Source organism: Delphinapterus leucas, chromosome 9 (genome assembly GCF_059928025.1).
Source record: "Delphinapterus leucas isolate spDelLeu-1000000601 "Yukka" chromosome 9, BTC_Dleu_Yukka2, whole genome shotgun sequence".
Taxonomy (NCBI): domain Eukaryota; kingdom Metazoa; phylum Chordata; class Mammalia; order Artiodactyla; family Monodontidae; genus Delphinapterus; species Delphinapterus leucas.
The window spans coordinates 49,415,900-49,434,678 of NC_143137.1; the positions used below are offsets into that span (position 1 = coordinate 49,415,900).

Genomic DNA, 18,779 nt, shown 5'->3' on the forward strand with positions numbered 1-18,779 from the left:
TGTATGCAAAAAAAAAAATGATTCTGAAGAACCTAGGGGCAGGACAGGTATAAAGACACAGAAGCAGAGAATGGACTTGAGGACATGGGGAGGGGGAAGGGTAAGCTGGGACGAAGTGAGAGAGTGGCATGGACATATATACACTACCTAATGTAAAATAGACAGCTAGTGGGAAGCAGCTGCATGGCACAGGGAGATCAGCTCGGTCCTTTGTAACCACCTAGAGGGGTGGGATAGGGAGGATGGGAGGGAGACACAAGAGGGAGGAGATATGGGGATATATGTATATGTATAGCTGATTCACTTTGTTATAAAGCAGAAACTAACACACCATTGTAAAGGCATTATACTCCAATAAAGATGTAACAAACAAATAAATAAATAAAATTAATTTTAAAAAAAAAAAGAAGGGGCCTACATAGGACAGTAATTCATCCCTGACTCTGGAACGTGGTCCTTATTAAACTGTGGCTGGCGCTGGGAGGGCGGGGCGGGTCAGAGATAAAATGCAGTCCTCGCCCTCCGGGGACTACTGCCTGAAGAGAAGGTGGGTGGACAACGATGCAGCACAGGGGGATGGGTGCTTCCAGAAAGGCATGTGCGAATATGAGGCAGGTCCTGCCCAGAAAACACTGCAAGTGTCCCTGCCCTGTAGAGGGTGTTGTCAGAGTGGACATCTGCACCGGGAGGCATTTCATCAGAGTCCTGAAAAGGAGAAATTAGCCAAGCAAGAAGGCATAGGAGGGGAAATGAAAAGACCCTTCCAAGTACCGGGAACACGCAGTGATTTCATCAGCACCTCACACCTGCCCTCAGGTTGTATTATTATCTTCATGTGGTAAATGAAGAAACAAACTCCAAAAGTTAAGGGACCTGCCCCAAGTCACTCATCTTTAGGCAGTGAGCCTAAGATTTAAACTTAGCACCATACTCCCTGACGCTTTACAGAACCTAGTCTCAGAAGGGGATTCCTTCTCATTTGGTGATGTCCACACATCCCTCACACCTTGGCCTCAGGAACACTTAGGATGAACACAAGTGTCCCTTAACCATTCTGGGAAGGAATCCAAAGTATTATAGATTCAAAAGATCATAAAATTTTTATTGTCTTCTTGGATATGGTTTTAAAAAACAGCATCTCACACACACACACACACACACACACACACTCTCTCTCTCTCTCACTCACTGTATATCAACATATGAAAGGCACTGAGAAGTCCTGCAGAAATAATGTAATAGACCATGAAAACCTCCGCCCTCTCTTTCTTCCTTCCTTCCTTCTTCCTTTCTTTCTTTCTTTTTCTTTCTTTCTTTCTTTCTTTCTTTCTTTCTTTCTTTCTTTTCCTTTCTTTTTCTTTCTTTCTTTCTTTCCTTTCTTTCTTTCTTTCCTTTCTTTCTTTCTTTCTTTCTTTCTATAACCCTTATTAACACAGAATATTAAAGACATTCTGTATTGTCTTCTTACTGTAGTGATGAGGAAACTGCAGTCTACAGAGGGTGGGAGCTGCCTTTGGGTATATGTTAGTGGCAGAGCCAGAACCCCGTTCACTAGACTTCCTTCCTGTCAACACCCTCTAGGCTAAATCACACTTCAAAGTGTCCATTCCATACCTCCAATATATAAACAGTACATACAGCACATAAGCTGATAACCTTGTAATTGTCAACTTACAAATTACCCTTTTAAAAGAATACAAAGAAATCCCTAGGTGAGAGCTGAGATAGTGTATACAAATTTGAAGTGTGTTTATATACACTATTAATCGCCCTTGTCAAGGTTTATACTAGTTATCCAAGTCTTGCTGATATCAATTGTTTATCTTCACAGACTTCCCACTGAAATAATAATACCAATAACAACTACTAGCTCTTTTTTTGCTCTCAACGTGAAGGATAACATTAATATACTGATGCAAATTTCCAGTGTTTATGCATGCACTTAAATGGAACCAAAGCTGAAGAAATCACACCTTAACAAGATAATCACAAAACAAATCTTTGTACCAAGCACTTCATTGCTAGATCATATTCCATTATCACTAAAAAAAAAAAAAAAATTCTTTACTTTGGAATTTGGTTGGAATCAAGACAGCAAAAAAAGTGGGGAGAGGAGATTGGAAATCCTTTTATTTTTGCAAAGATTCACATTGTAACAATATTTCTTATATTAAAATTAAAGTTGTTTGGAAAATTTTTAAAGTAATATACAAATTTAAAAACACATTTCAAGAGCAGTCAGTATCCAACTTTGAATAGTATTTATGAATATTCTAGTATGAATAACACACTAGAAAAGGTCAACTGGGCTTTATGTCTAAAAAGTTAAATATGCAGTGCTTGTATTCTGCATTAGCAGAAGGAGGCAAATGATACCCTGAAAATATTTTAAACGTGCAACTTTGCTTATCTTCCTGTATTAATGATCCTTATGGCAGTTGTTATATTAACCTTATCACGTTGCACAGTAATTGGGGAAACCTATTATGAAAGAAAGGAAAAGAAAAAGCATTTAGTTTAATCTTGGAACTTTTTTCCAACCTAGCATTTTTCTGATTATCAAAGAGGGTGAAAAATGAAAGTTAGATTTTTACTGGATTTTCTTAAAATCTCAAAGAAGAAACTAGAGAGTTCCAAACGGGTGATTCATTAAACATCGTATTCTGTGAAAAGGACACAAATTAGATTATCGACGAACTGCTCATTATGTGAATTCTGGGTTTCATGAGGTACACGAAGGAGCTCTGACTAGGAGACAGTCAGTGGCTCCTGAGAAAGCCAGTTTCTCCTTCGGGGCTCTGAATCGCTCCTTTGTGGATATGATATTCAGAAAATGCCATTTGCCCCTCATAAGACTTCTATGTCCTTCTTCATACATTTCTGTGTGCACATAGAGGAAATTCAAAGGCTCCATCTTTTAATCCCTTCTAACTTGGACAGCTATACTAAACCTGACCCTGAGACCTCTCTACCTTCACGTGCTCTCAGGGTGCTTGAGAAACCAGCTAACTTTATGACTGAAATTAATGTTTTCATTCAACTGCAGGTGCTTGCGCTCAATACACATACCAGCAGTGTGAGCACCAGCCCCTTCCGCTCCTTCAGCCAGGTAATATGCTTTTTCCTTTTTTTTTTTTCTTACTTTTTTTTTTTTTTCCCATTATCCTTTTAATACAGAGCAGGGCTACTGATTACAAAGAGGCAGTTTGACTCCAGCAATAGGTCTTCTTCACTAATCCTCACTGTCATGGAAATTCCAGCTGCTACAAGAATAAGAGGCTCAATCCATATTTGCCAGCTCTAATATGAAATCTGTCAGAACCCAAATTAATGAGTTCCAAATTCCTTACATCACGATAACAGGTTAAGACTGGTCAATTAATTACATAAATCCTTCCCGATTCATTGTGCATTTGCAGCCCAGATTGTGTCTTACATTACTCCATGACACAAGGCCTTTTGGCTCCTGTTGTTCTGCAGAAAGGCCCCATTTAAGTGGAGGCTGCCTGCCACAGCAAAATGTTAAATGTCACACGTTAAATTTGCACTTTTCTGTAATTGCTTTTGTTAAAAAAAAAAAAAATTAAACTACAGCACAGGGCTCCCAGTACACCACTATGCAGAGGGCTGGGATTGTACAGAATGGATCCCAGGGCAGGCAAGCTATCTTTTACAATTTACACAGGTCTGAGAGTTTACAGTCTCCTTTGTACCTGGTGCCCAGTAGGCAGCGGAGCCCAGAACGTGCACGTTTGTGCAAATAAACCAAAGCTTCCCTAAGATCTGCGGCAACAAAAGCATATATTCAGAAGATTCTTTTCCTTATGAAAGGATTACAATAGGATTCTTTAGCCAGTTTCCCTTTTGTTTACCAGTAAAAGTATTAGATATATAAAACACTGTTGATCTACTCACCTTTTCAGGACCATATATTGTACAAATATATGTTATACTTGTGCAGGTCTTTGTGTAGGCTTTGCTATTTGTATTTGTAACTGGCACACACCTACGGAGGGAGAATAATTGAGGATTAAGATCTCAAAGGACTTCAAAAATTATCCGGGCCTTATCCTTCTTAAAACATCAAAATGCACCTGGAATCACAACTAGTTAGATTTAGACCTAGAACTATAGGCGTCCAGTGCCATCTCTCTTCACCACACTACATTTCCTGATGGAGTGGACTTTTTAAGTACCTAGGTACTCCAATGTATCCAATGGAACCTGTTCCGGTTGTGTTTCCTGCATCATCCTTTTGAGGGCTGGGTGTTCGGCGAATACACAGGCGAGCAGATGATGCTCCCAAGCACCGACGGAAAGCTGTGTGAGGCGTGGGTTCTTTCCACTTGGGAGCCCTAACACCACTCCACCACACAGACAGCTAGCCAGACCCCAGGCGGCGCGTTCTGCCGCGGACCGCCGGGCCACCGCGCTGGCCCAGCAGCGCCCCCCTCTGTCCTCCCGCAGCCTTGCATCGGGTCGCCACTGGCCGCGCGCTTTTTTCCAGGGTAAAGGAAGCTCGGCCTCTGGGCTCCAGGCCTGATGGGGTGAGGGACAAGTCCCTCCCTATACGTCCCCCACCCTCCCACATACACACATTAAACCCTGACCCAGGGCCGTTTCTGAACCCAGAGGCAAGCGCTTCTTCCCCGGCGAGCAAGTCCCGACACCAAGCGTCGTCGGTCCCCTCCCTTCCCAGACAGATTAACGGGTTAACGCGACGGCGAGCCCACCCGCAGGTTTTATTTAGGGTTCTGGGGAGACTAGAGGAGAAAGGGGTCGACTAATGTGTGCGGTGCGTGCGCAGATAAAACTTTCGCAACGCGTGGGCTTGGCCCCAGCCCCGCCGCGACCCCGGGACGCTCCGGGGCCGCTCTAGGCCTGAACCACACCCGCGCCGGCGGCGCGTCGTCGCCCCTTCTCGGGCCGGGCGGCGGGGCGGAGGCCGCAGTGCCGCGCGAGCATCTGCAGAACAAAGACTCGGGTCCAGCCCTAGACTGAGAACGGCCGCCGCCGTCTCCCCGGCCCGGCCGCCCTGACCCAGCCAAGCCCGAAACCCACCCGAGCGGCGGTGGCCGGCTCCACGCGCGCTGCCAAACCAGCGGGGACCCGGAGACGACTGAACCCGGAGGCCCCAGGGGGTCATCGGTATTCAAAGCTCCCTCCTGCACCAAACCCACCACCCCAGGCCCCTCTGCATTATTTTATTTATTTTTTTCAAGCCGCCAAGCTGTCACTCTAACCCTGGGAAGGGGGCCTCGCGGTGCCCACGTTCGAGGCAGGTGGGCAGGGGAGGGAGCGCTGCAGGTCGGTGCTGTAAATCCTGTCTCTTCGCGGTTGTTGTTCCCACTCACCACCCGCTGCCCCCCTCCACCCGGGTTCCCCCCCTCTTTCCGCCGCGCAGTTGCTATGGGTTACCAGGGCGGTTGCCATGGGTTACCGGACTGAGGCCGACTGGCTCGCTACCTGCCACGCAGTCGCCGCCGCCGCCGGAGGCTGAGCGGCCAGGGCGGGAGGCAGCGGGAGCGCGCGTGTGCGGGCCGCATCTCGGGGAGTGTGCGCGAGCCGGCCGGGCGCTGCAGCCAACAGGCGGCCCGGGTGCAGCCGCGGGAGCGCCGCCGCCGGTGGGGTGGGGGGCAGAGCTATAAAGAAGGCCCAGAGGTAAGAAACAAGCAAAACCAACCGCAAGTTATGCCCGTGCTGTGCCTCTAGCGGCAAAGACAAGCGGTGTGGGGCTTTGGATGCGTCTACACTTCTCGTCGGGGGAGAAAGGGTATTTTCCTCTTTGGCATAAACCATTTGCATAGTCTCTTTAGACCAGAGTTTAAATTCCTTAGAAAACTGTAGCTTAATTTTTTTTCTCGTTTCCTATCTTTTGAAAACAAGCCTTTGGAATTTTGGAGAAAGAGAAAAGGGTCACTACCAGAGTTTGCGCAGCTAAAATAGTGTCCGATGCACTGTTCGTAACAATGATCTAGAAAAGTTTCCAGCAAGAGTGAAGAGCAATTGTGCCTGACTTAAAGGAACAATGGTGACTCGTTTGTGAGCTGCATATGGCAAAGAATAGAGCCAAAATCCTTTGTAAATACTTCAAACTTAAAGAAATTGTTGCTTATTTACGTCCTAAACTTTTTGAACTCCATTCTACTAAAATGTATTCATTTCTTATGACCTTTATGTGCAAAGGAAATTGTATCTATGCTTTGACTGTCAAACTGCAATAACTAATTTCAGACAGCTTTGTGTATTTGAAAATATGTGTATATATTATATATACAATAAAGGTCTGTATTCCAAACAAAAGCAGAAAATTGTATTGAAATAAATTGTTCCTACATTGAAAAGATGCTGCATTGTATTCATAGGATACCAACTAAGTGATTTAAATATTAAGAGGAAAACTATTTAGAAATAGAATAAACTTTTGTTATTTTTATCTTAAAATTTTAGAGGCCTTTCATGGAAAAGGGTCTTCCTTTATAGCTGAAATACTGAAAACCTTATTTGTACCACAGTAGCTCAATAATGATGACTCCTTAAGGCACCAAAAAACATAAACTGAGTTCAAAACAACATTCAGTTTACTGTTGGGATATAATGGTAATTGTGGCTAGGATAAATGAATTTGTTTAAATTCTTAATAGCCATGAAAGAAATTTTATTTTTTTTACCAGACTATAGTAAGGTTATTGCGTATCACTTGTTTGTATTTAATTACTTAGTAAAATGTGAACTAGGCTTAAAAAGCTCCTGCAAGATATTTAATATCTTAAGGGACATAACTAAAGATTAACATTTCTGTTTTTCCTTAGTAATTTTTAAAACTTGAAATTTTAACTAGAATTTAAATCACTTTCTTCCAAGTGAGACTTTAAAAGAAGCCCTAAGTAACAGGTATTGACTTTCATTGTTGACACCTTTGGGTTATATATAAAACCAGTTCTCAAACAGAACACATAAACTATCTTTATAGGTGAATAAGTGTGCCCTTTAAGAATTAGCCAGGGAAATACAGTTTTTTGTATGTAAATCATAAAGCAACCAGGATTAGAATTCTTTAAATTTGTTACATTTAAAATAGTTTTAAATAAACATCTATGCTATTTAGTTATTTAAGTAATTGTTTTCTTTTTCTAAAGAAGGCTTTATAAAAATATGGCGGAGAAAAATAAGAGACTTGAACAAAACAAGAAAGCCATTGGGGGCTGAAGTTCATTTAAATATTTCAGCTGCAGGAAATCAGTTTAAAGAAGCCAGTGCTTAGATATCAAAACAACCAAACCAAGGCTAAACCTTAAATGTACACAACTACAGTGAATATGAAACCAAATTTTACCAAAATTATTCATTAAAAATTACTAATCATTCAAGACACACTGAATTTAGATCTAAGACAGAAGAAATATATTCTCTTGTATAAAATAAGCGATCCAACAAACTGAAGTTGATTTTTTCATGTTTAATGTGAAAATGAAGATCTCATGAAGTTTACATATCACAGTATTAGGCATTACTTAATATCAATTTTGATAGCTATAGTTACATCATCTGAAAATCACATGACGATTGGTGGCACGTTATATGCTTTTCAAAACTGCAGTAAAACAGAAATAACGTGAATGCAAATACGTATTGCCAAGGACCTAGGGATCACACTCAAATGACTGGATGGCATACTTTACATGTTGGCAAGATAAAAAGAAATTGCTAAATCTTTTTTTCCCCCGTATTAAAATAATGAGTCTTAGATGACAAAGTAACAAGATCCAAGATACCTTAAATCAAAATATTTACGAAAAGTTCAATAATGTTTTAGAGCAAACAAAAAGGCGAAATTAAGGAGATCATTCGTATTCTAAATTTAATTTTTTCTGTTGGTTCTTAGTTACAAGCATTTCAAAGACTCTTTAAATAATACTTTTAAACTCCTAGTTAAAATAAAATGAGGTGAGGTAATATTTAATTAAAGCAACAAGTTATACCAGTTATGTAAAAATATCTTCCTGTTAATTTCAGAGATATTTTGTACCATTCAACCAGGAAGAAACTTGAACAATTATCTCAAGAAAATGCTGCTTTATCTGAAATTTGAAGTTCAATGTACTTTTTTTTTTTTTTTTTTTGAAGTTCAATGTACTTTATCTAAGACATTTAACCTTTGGGCCACTAAAAAAAGAAAAAAAAAAGACATTTAATTACTGCTTCATAAAATAAGCATTTATAGATGCTCAGGCAAATGCCTTAAAAGAAAGGACTTTTTAAAAATGAATAATTAATTCTGAAATTAGCAAGTTCATATCCTTTTCTAAATTATGGGAATATTTATTGGCAAAATTTATTAATTTTTATAAGATCCTACTTTTAACTTAAAAAAGTAACAAGCAACTGTCACTGACACTGAAAGGTATCTAGTGATAAGAAATTGCACATTAAGTCAGAAAATAAATCATGAACCTATAATTCTAATTACACACAGATAATGAAAACAAATGGTTTGTTTCCAGAAACCATGTGTTAAAGCTGATTTTGGACAATGAAAATGTATTTCTGAATCTATATATTGCAAATATAAGCAAAATGACTAGTGCTATTTCTGGGCTTTTTCTCTAAGATGTAAACATAATTTTAACGTCTCTCTATTCATAAGATACATTTTCCATTTACGTGTGAAATAGAATACTGGAAAGGTTAAACACTCTTAAAACATTTCAATCAACCACCCCAAAAGTAAGTGTTTTCCCAGTGCAGGGGAGGTACCCACAGAATTCCAGTCGCCTGTCTGAGAGAGGCATTCTGGTCTGTGCTGAAAGTCTTCCTAGCGGCTAAGACCATACCTGCTGTGTTTATGCTAACACTGCCCCAGTGATACAAGAAGGAATGCTCTATCTGGATTTCAAATGCTACCTATTTACCTATCTTTTAAAATACAATAAAGCCAACTAGGTTTTTTTAAACATATAAATCATTTCATTTGAGGGCAGGATCTTGTTTTACCAATAGCGTGCGCCTATCAAGGAGAATACTGCATTCACTGGCTTTTAGCTTTTTACAGAAGCTTAGCCAAAATAGGACAACATAAAAATACCACTAATAAACAACACAACATCTTTACGAATTTAAATACTTAATATGACAGTGAGCTTTAGTTAAGAATATATTATTAGCAAGCTTTCTGCTCTACGACTGGACACAGTTTGCTATTCCTAAAATGGTAACATTAGAATTATTTTTCAGGATTCCTGCAGAGCTGTGCTCATTTTACATCCGTGTGAACTGCTGTCATCACTACTATGTCCAACCCCGGAGGATGAACTGGAAAAGAAGAGAGGGGGAAAATAATAAAAAGAGGAAATTGGTTTTCACAACACACTCAAAGCCTGAGTAACAGAGGAGAACTTTAATTATCTCCAGTCACAGAGAGAGACAGGAAATTTGGACTTTTAATTAGCCATTTGGAGTGCAGTTGGATATTTTTTTAGCTAGATAATTTAAACGCGAATAATTCAAGTCTGACTAAATGAAAGTCACATAATCAGAATGCAGATAATTGAATTTCTACTGCATTCATTAATTCAGTGTGGAGGTGTGTGTGAAGACTACTATGATGAGCTGTCACAGCTCAATAAAATCTCAGTCAATTAATTTTTTCATTATCTTAGTATTACATCAACAAAAAAGTGGAGTGTGCGTATATATCTATACACACGCATATGTGCACAATGTGTTATATAAATACGTATACATTAAATCGAAATGCAAGGAAATACCTTTCTGAATCATAATCTATATCATTTTCTTTTTTTCCTTCTTCTTCTTCTTCAGGGAAACGTCTGTTCATCAAGGCAAACTTGTGAATTGCTTCTTCTACGGAGTACTTAGTCTGCCCGGAAACACATGCCTCGATGTCTTCTGAATTCAGATGGCTTTGCAGGAAGAGGTGAAGGCTGCTATCTGAAAGCAGAAGTGCATTCTGTAGGACCCTATGTAAAAGAAAAAAGGAGACATGACCAGTGGACGGGGATGGACAATTATAGGGTGGGAAAGAGAAAAACATTAGAAATGTGCCACTGAAGTAATTTCTCTACTATGGCAAACTTGGCATCAATTACGACTCTGCCTATTAAAGGGATGAAAGCATATGTTAACTTCTATTCGATGATTTGGAAATTTAGGTGAGTAAAAACATGAAGCTAATAGTTAAGAACATCTGTTAAAAGAATAACTTCAAGGACATTTCTTGAATTTAACCATCTGTTATGACCATGTGGATTAATTATGGAAATATTTTGCTTAGATAGTCACAGAAATTTATTCTGCTTTTAAAAAATTTACTGCCAACCAGCATGTCAATTCTGTGATCTTTATTGGCTAGGCTGTCATAAAACATCAAAACTTTCAACAACTATTAAAAACTATATTGAAAAGTCAATAGGTTTCTCAGCATGTCTTACATTTTCAAACTTTACAAGGATGCTTATATACACGTTCACAAGGGCTCAGTTGAGAGGTGGCTTTTTTGAATACTTAAGATTGACTAGAAATTTCTACAAAATCTTCAGCAGCACTACGTATCTATTTTAAAATGAGTCCCTAAATAAAATCGCTCCCAGCCAATTTTACTATATATGTAATTAAAGTATGATAATTTTGTAATAAGTACCTACTAGCCTTCTCACATGCAAGATCGAAGTTTACAAAGAGAATACAAATTTCAGCAGGTGCATCAGAACTGCATGGAGGATGAAAAACTGCCCTGTAGCAGAATCTGCACGCGCTCAAATTCGTATTAGCAGTGAATGTGTCTTTTTCTGAAATGCATGTCAAAGAATACCCTTATATTTAAATAAAAACTGGTTTTCTCTTTTTAGCAAAGATTTTGATGTAGGATAATTTAGTCTCTATTAATAGCTCGATAATGATATAACACAGACACTAAGACCAGATATAGGAGACAAAACTGAAACACTGAAACCCAAGTATAATTCTGTCCAACATGGGATTTTTTTCATATAGAGATCTATGAAAAACAGAGTATGTATTTCATACCAAACGAAACTTACTTTATATTCTGCATTTTTTAAACAAGTAATTAGATAAGTAAATCTCTTTTGGCCATTCATATTAATTTACTTAAAATCCAAGGTCACTGGAATATTTCCTTCTCTTCCATATAAAACAGAATTATTTCTTCAAGAAGGCAAGCGTCTAAAAATGCACAGGATCAAAACCAAAATCTAGCTGTCCTCTTTGCTTCAAATAGGCTTACAAATGTAGTTTGAGAAATACTCTTTACTGACCTACTAAAAGGAAAAGGAAAACCTTCGTACCTTTTTAAAAGGCAAAGTCTCAAGCAAAGCAGTTAAGTATTTACACTCCCCCCATGTCCTCTGCCCTGGGTGCCCTCAGAAGATGACCATATCGCATGACAAAGATTAATTTACCAAGTATAAGGAGTAAAGTAATAAATCCCTTTTACTACTCTTTGAGATTTATTTTCTACCTTTATAAATGTTTACCACTCTTGTTTTGAATGCTTCAAATCAAGAGAAGATTTATATAGCAACGAGCCATTAATATTACCTTGCATTTGCTGTGAAGTTTGAACGGAGTGTTTCCTGTGTCCTTTGTCAGTGGTTTCCTGCCAGCAGTGTTACAAGTAACTGTTCATAGGATTATACTTACTGCTTTGTTTCTGCTGGAAATGTATTTTCTTTATAAAATAATGGGTAATCTTTAAAACTGATTTTAGATGGTTTGAGGCATTACACCACAAAAGTAATGAGCACTAATGCCAATGATATTGGACACAAATTCATTTTAGCTTTATTTCATGTCTAAAGCAATTCTACTGAGCCTTGAACTGGTCACACACTGTTATTAACTTGCTAGTAACCTAACACATGGGTACAGCAAACAAAAGTGATCGGAGTCCAGGTTGATCTGCACCTCAAGGCTACTGTCCTTTTTCTTGAGCTATAATTCAATTTCCAATTTTACTGTGCATTAGACTCATTTCCCAGTGTTTTCTTTTCTGCTTAATACTGCCATCTGGAGGACACACAGGTGAACAGCCAGAGGGAGCCCGGCACACCCAGCTCACAATCCTGAACTGGGAGAAGGATGTTCAGGGAACATCTGAACACCCACACAGGCCCTGAGTTCAGAAACATGTGCCAGGCACAGTCTAGGTTTTTTGAATTGCTTCTGTCTGATTGGCTAAATGTATGTCACCGTACTCCATGGGTATGAGTTTTAAATAAGCAAAAATACTTTTTTATTGTATTTAGGATTTTTATTTTCAGTCCAGTATTTCATTCCAAAATTAAAAATACCAAATTTTTAGAGTGTTTTCCCATCTGGTTCAGTGAGCATAATTAGTTCATTTTACGTAATATCTGGTTTAGTATATATCAGACAGTGCTGTGACTGCCATCATAATATTAAACCTTATTTTACCTTCGTCATACTTGTGCCACATTTTCCACCAACAAATCTAACAGCAGAAAATCAACTTCAAACTTAATATAAAGAGTATTTAGTAAAACAGTCAATAAAATGTCATCTTTATAAGCCTCCATAAAAATAAATGTATACAATTTTCAAGCCTTTATAAAAGGAACAATAAATAGCCTCTAGAATTTTAAAGGAATTTCTGAAAGGATATTTACAACACAAGTCAAAAGTTATTCCTTTCTCCATACCAACTTTTAAATTAAACGAAGCAAAACCTGTTTTTCCTTGAATTAAACACAGCTGAAAATCTGGTTTTCCTCAACGTGATTTTATTAGGTGTGTTATATATTGGTTCAGCTGAGAATATATATAGCTATGCAAAACCTAACTAAGGATGCCCTGAGTCTACTGAACCCCATATAATGATATGTATACACATCTGTATAGCGTGTGGAAGGTTATCAGTTTGATGTAGGAAAAAAAAATTAATTCAGCCTGTTTACCTCTTACCATGAGAAAAAAATAAAACCTACAAATCTTCACTGAAGATACTCATGATCTGTGCTGTGGTGCCCTCTACTGAACACAAAGACTTATAAAAATTGTGTGTGTGTGTGTGTGTGTGTGTATAAAACTAGCTGTAGTGTTTCCATGGTATCCTTTTGCAAAAAAAAATTTTTTATTCAATTCCTTAATCTTTTAAGAAATACAAAACTGTAATACAAAAGTCTACATTGTAAGGTACATGTAGTTATATTAATGGGGTGGATTCAGTAAAGAAGGAAAGCTGGCTCCCATTTGTGATAGCAATCAAATGTAAAAAGTTAGTAGGAATGCCAATTTCATAGTTAGAAACTTACCAACAGAATTTATCATTTAGTCTATAACTTCTTTTTTCATAACTGTTAGTAAAAGTGACTTACAATTTAAAAGTAACCGGGGGGCGGGGGGAGACCCAAAAGGGAGAGTATAGCCAAGATTGAGGAAAAATGAATATATTTGAAAAATCTCACAATCATACTGACCAAATTTAGCTAGCATTTAAGAGTTCTAATTATAAACCTGCCAGTTCCTGGGATTAATATACTGCCTCTACCTTTCTTATAATTTCCTTGTCTATAAAACTGAGATGAAACCTGACTCCTAACGTGGTAAGTATTGAGATAAAATATGTAAAAAGCTAAACATAGCCAGTGTTCAATAAAATAGTATAAATTACTCTTATTTGATATCCTGGCAAAGAAACAACTTTCTAATTCCTCTATGAAGAGTGGCCTGGATATGTACTTTGCTATTAATTATGCATTACTTCACAAATGACCTTAAAATGGAAAAAATATACATTTGTATTACAGACATACACCTATGCACAGAGACAGCAGCATTTTGGTTTCAAAGGGTTTGAACATATATAGCGCTCTTAGTTCATAACTTCAAAACTTACCTAAAAACCAAGTTTAAAAAGTACCTGCTAAAAATCTACAACACAGGCATGTTTCACATTTTAATGCTGTGGTGTTTCCCTCTCAAGTTCCGAAAGTGCTCTACAAACAAGGTACAGGCTACTAACGGTGGCCCTACTTAATGGGTAACCATCAGGGCCTCAGAGGACAGCAAGGTGGGGTCAGGACACAGATGGCTGGCTGAGGTGCATGTCACATCCAGTTTGCCAAAGTGGGCTTAGGCTGGGGTGACAGAGGGGGTGTACCCGGGGCAAAGACATGCGAGGTCGCTATTTCTACACAAACTAGACAAAGAACATGAAGACTATGCATCAGAATCTGAGGGGCACAGAAAAGAAGGTGGCGAGGGTTGGAAGGGTCACAGACAGTATTCAGGGCATTTAGGTCAGGACTGAATCCAACCGTGTGGTATTAGACTCCTTACTTCCTTCAGGTTCAAACCACGTGGAAGCACCAGCTTTCATTTTTAACGTGAAACTCATCACTTGGAGACTAATGTTCACAGACCATAATGGAACAAATAACATCACAAGAGAACTTGGTGTCCGTTTCATGATTTGACTTCTGCATGGTAATCCAGATCCAATTTTAATGAATCTAGCCATCCCTGCTATGTATATAGTCGCTTCCCACTAGAATGGAAGCTTCAAGAGGTCAAGGATATGTGTCCATCTTGTGCAGTCCTATATCCCCAGTACCCAGCCTGGTCCAAAGCAGTCACTTAATAAATAGGTTTGCAGAGTCCTTTCCAAGCCATCCTCTGAATGACTTAACTACCCACGAGGTCGGCAATACATGTGTTACATTATTGCATTCTTTCTAGCAAACCAAGGCTCACAGGAATGAGGTGACTTTTCCAAGGTCGAAGAGTCAGAAAACACTCAGGAGCCAAGATTCACAGGAGACCTGGAACCCAGTTCCTCAAGCCCCTGACCCACGACACTTTCCATCATGACCTCTGCATCAGATTCCACCAGCAAACTGCCAAACGACACGGCACGCCCAAACAACCTAGAGTAACTAAGCACAGCCCCTCTGCAGCCCAGTGACTCTCACTCTGGCATGAATCTGGTTGACCAATTGTGCAAGGAAAGGTCATGTTTAAAACAATGAAGTGATTCCTGGTCGAAAAACACATGCCCTGCACTTAACCAGCAACATAAATATAGAGACACAGACTGGCCTTTGATCTCAAATAAGGAGATTTCTCTACCAAAAACATGTAGCTCCCCAACGCTTCTGGGGACTGCAGGATTTGACTAGCTCTGTCCAGGTCTCACTGGCGATGGCCAGTCTGCAGCTTCCCTGAGCAGCATCTGGAGCGACAAGCCACTCTGCAAACTTGGCTGCGGGGACCACGTCTTAAGGGAGAGGCCATTAGCCACCTGGGTCCCATACAGACAATTAAAATTGGAGCTATCCCCAAAGGGAAAGGGCAGAAGAAATTTGACTGGGTCTTTGTCATGCCTATGATACCCCAAAGAACACCAGTGTGAGGTTTTCTGAGAACTTGGCTCGGTTAATCAATTCTTCTGGTCTCTTGTCATTTTTATTCCTCTGCCTTCTTTTTCTCTTCCGACCCTCCCTCAATTTATAATCTTGGATGTTTCTGTATGTCTCCATGACCCCCTCAAAGGAAAAGCATGATATCAATCTAATAGAAATAAATGTTAATATTCATGTGGATACTTAATACCCAAACCCTTGATGAGTGAGCCATATGGGGAGAGGGCAGTATATTATTTCAGGCTAGCTCAAAGTTACTGTGTAGGAAACTCAAAAGGAGACGGCTTCAGATCCTGAAGCTAGTAGAAAAAGACAGTTCAGGAGACTGGGCCCCGCCACTAACTAGTGGTCATAGGACTCATCCTATTCCCTTATCTACAAAATAGCAAAATAGAAAACTTAGCTCAAAGCTATTTCATTTAAGTGCATTAAAATAATGGCCGATACTTGGATACCACACATTATATGTCAGTCTGTTGTGAGTGCTTTACATTCGTTAACTGATTGAATCCTCTCGACAACCTTATGAAGTAGATACTATTATTACCCCATTTTATAGATGGGCAAACACAGGCACAGAGGAGGTAAAAGACTTGCCCAAGTCCCCAGCTAATAAGTAGGAGAAGCAGGATTTGAATTCAGGCAGTCTGGCCATAGGGTCTGTGTGCAAACCACTGTGTTGTCCCGTGGGATAGGTAGGTATTCCAGCATTCCAGAGTGGAAAAAAAGGGGAATTATAGCAGTGTGAATTCAAGTCACTTTCACTGCAGTACCAACCATCACCAAGTACCCCAGAGTTAATAACCCACTGAGACTATTCAAACACCAATTAATACTCCCTTATAAACATTCTCTCCAAAGAGTATCATTAAGCTATTCATTTAGAGGAGCTCAGAAGGGTATTAGCAGCCCATCGTACAGCTGATTTCGGTCTGTTGATCCTAATGTTGTAAATAAAGAGAATTTCTAAGAAGTGCCTTTTTAATAAGGCACATTTGTTTCCTGGCAAATTTTACTCTTGTCAGCTAAACTCCCAAGCAATTTGGCTCTGTTTTATAGCTTAAGGGAGTATATATTTATTATCTGATTCAATTAGTTTATTGTTTTCTTTCTGGAAAAGTTTGGTCCCGGATATGCACTGTGTGATGTGAGCCACAAGATGGTGCTCTAATATAGGAAATGAACTACTGAGAGTCCCACCAGAGCAGATCACCAGCATTTTAGAAACAGAAACGTTGTCCCCGACTTGATCGCAGGACACTCAACTCTTGCAAAGCACTGTGCTCATATCTCCCGTCTGGCTGCAAACGTTTCTGCACACTTACTTTCGGAGGAAATCTTCCAAACCCTGACGGCGTTGATCTACATGCTGGCGATTGTTCATGTTGAAAAATAGGTTTTTAGATGGAAGTTCTGGCAGTTGTCTTAGGAGAAAGAAAAAAAAATGCTCTTAATCATCCAATTAAGGTGGTTTCGTTACAGAAATCCCTCAAGATGAAAGCAAATGGTGCATGATAATTATCACACAACTATTATATACATGTTATATGGTTACATGATATAATAAGGGTGTGAGAAAATCAATTAACTTAAACAAAAAAAAAACATTTTTGAGGCCTTCCATGGTCAATACTCATACAAGTCGGTATAATTCAAGTGATAAATTTTGAATTCAGATGCAGTAGTCAAAAAAAAACTAACTAAAGCTATATATTGCAATCAAGAAGAAAGCCTAAGAAATCCTTCATATTTTATATATCTTAATACATGTCAATAATTTAATTGAAGTATAGTTGATTTACAATACTGTGTTAGTTTCAGGTGTTTTCCATTGTTTTTCAGATGGTTTTCCATTATAGGTTATTACAAGATATTGAATATAGTTCCCTGTGCTATACAGTAAACCACTGTTGTTTATTTTATATATAGTGGCATGTCAAATTTTAAAACATTGAATATAACAATAAGGTCTCCTCAATATACTCTTTAAATCACTTACACCAGTAATGCATTACTTTGGAGTCTCTGCCTCAGCCACACAAATTCTCTATATCTTCTTCGTACACAGGATGTTTTCATTGTAAAACACATGCTGTTGGTCTGTTTAAAGAAACAAAAAATATAAGCCTCACTTGAGGAAAAAATGCTTTTCTTATATCTATAACTCCCTATATGCCCCCCAATATTCATCTAAAGTAGGATTTTAAAAATCAAAAATACATTTGCATTTATGCAAGACTCAAATAGTGCACATAACCCACCAATATAGCATCCATGGAGACAGCTGGGGTGACATAAATGAGCAGTGTTGTCCTGGGGCAAGGCATGACCCTGCCCTTCCCTGAGTCCTGAAGTAGCTTCCTGCTCACCTATTAGCACTCCCTTCAGAGACAAATCATAAACATTAAACAAATCCTGAAGAATAAATGACCAATAAGACCTCAGGGTCATCCACTGCATTCAGCCCCATCCATCCATCCGTGGAGAAGCCTTTGGGGATTAGAAACACCTTCTCTTGGTCCTTCACATGACATCGCAGAAGCTGTTGTGTCCTTGATATGGTCATCGCTACAGATCACACAAATTACCCAGAATCCTGAAATCACTTTTAAACAAGAGATCAGCATTTCCCTTCTCTACTTAGATGTGCAAGGAAGCGTGATCAAGTAAAAAGAGACATGTGGTGCACAGGACGAGTATGTGCATGGAGGACCCAAATTCCAGTCCTGGCTCTGCTATAAGGCAAGTCACTTCAACTCCAGTTCCCTGAATGGTAAAATGGGGATGAAATAGTACATCCCAATTTCACAGGGTTGTTGTTATTAGGATTGATAATATGCACATGGCAAATGTTATCTCTTAATAGTATTATTAGTTACTGGACATTGGTTTCCTTCCAGCTACCTTAAGGCAAACTTAGAAAAAGCCACCCTCAGAGTCCCTACCCAAAGCAAAACAGCAATGCTTCTCCTTTGGGTAAACACAAGGCTGGTAAATATGTGTGTTTCTCCTTTCTGTAAAACCAGAGACTGGCTTATTTGTCTGTTGGTTTTGTAAGAAGATCTCTATTCTACCTATTAATTTCAAAATTCTATTTTATAATCTTTACACTGCCAAATGGGAAATTTTTTTGCCCCCAAGATTTATATCATTTCAAAAACTGTTATCAACCTACCACTTAATAAGCACCCAGCCGCTGTTTTCCTTGGAAAGTGTCAGGGATGGTGTACATTAGTTCCTAACCGTTCCCATGAAATGTATGGCACAGTTCCTGGTATTCCTGAACTTCCTAAAATTCAAAGAACCTCAGGATGCACAGAGGTTAAGAGACTTGCCCCCAAAATACTTATTGGCCTA

At 39.0% G+C, this 18,779-nt stretch overlaps 1 protein-coding gene across 7 annotated transcripts in view; it reads right to left on the reverse strand.

Annotated features, from left to right (window-relative positions):
* Positions 1-7,444: 7,444 nt before the first annotated feature.
* Positions 7,445-18,779, reverse strand: part of SNX10 (sorting nexin 10) — a 72,925-nt gene continuing 61,590 nt past the window's right edge. For all 7 annotated transcript variants that reach the window (XM_022584694.3, XM_022584719.3, XM_022584710.2 and 4 more), the window contains 4 exons: positions 17,422-17,522; positions 16,748-16,846; positions 9,768-9,980; positions 7,445-9,312 (listed from right to left, as the gene is read on the reverse strand). In XM_022584694.3, the coding sequence (XP_022440402.1) occupies positions 9,231-9,312; positions 9,768-9,980; positions 16,748-16,846; positions 17,422-17,522 (495 nt within the window). In that variant the 3' untranslated portion in view covers positions 7,445-9,230. The remainder of the gene's footprint in view (positions 9,313-9,767; positions 9,981-16,747; positions 16,847-17,421; positions 17,523-18,779) is intronic.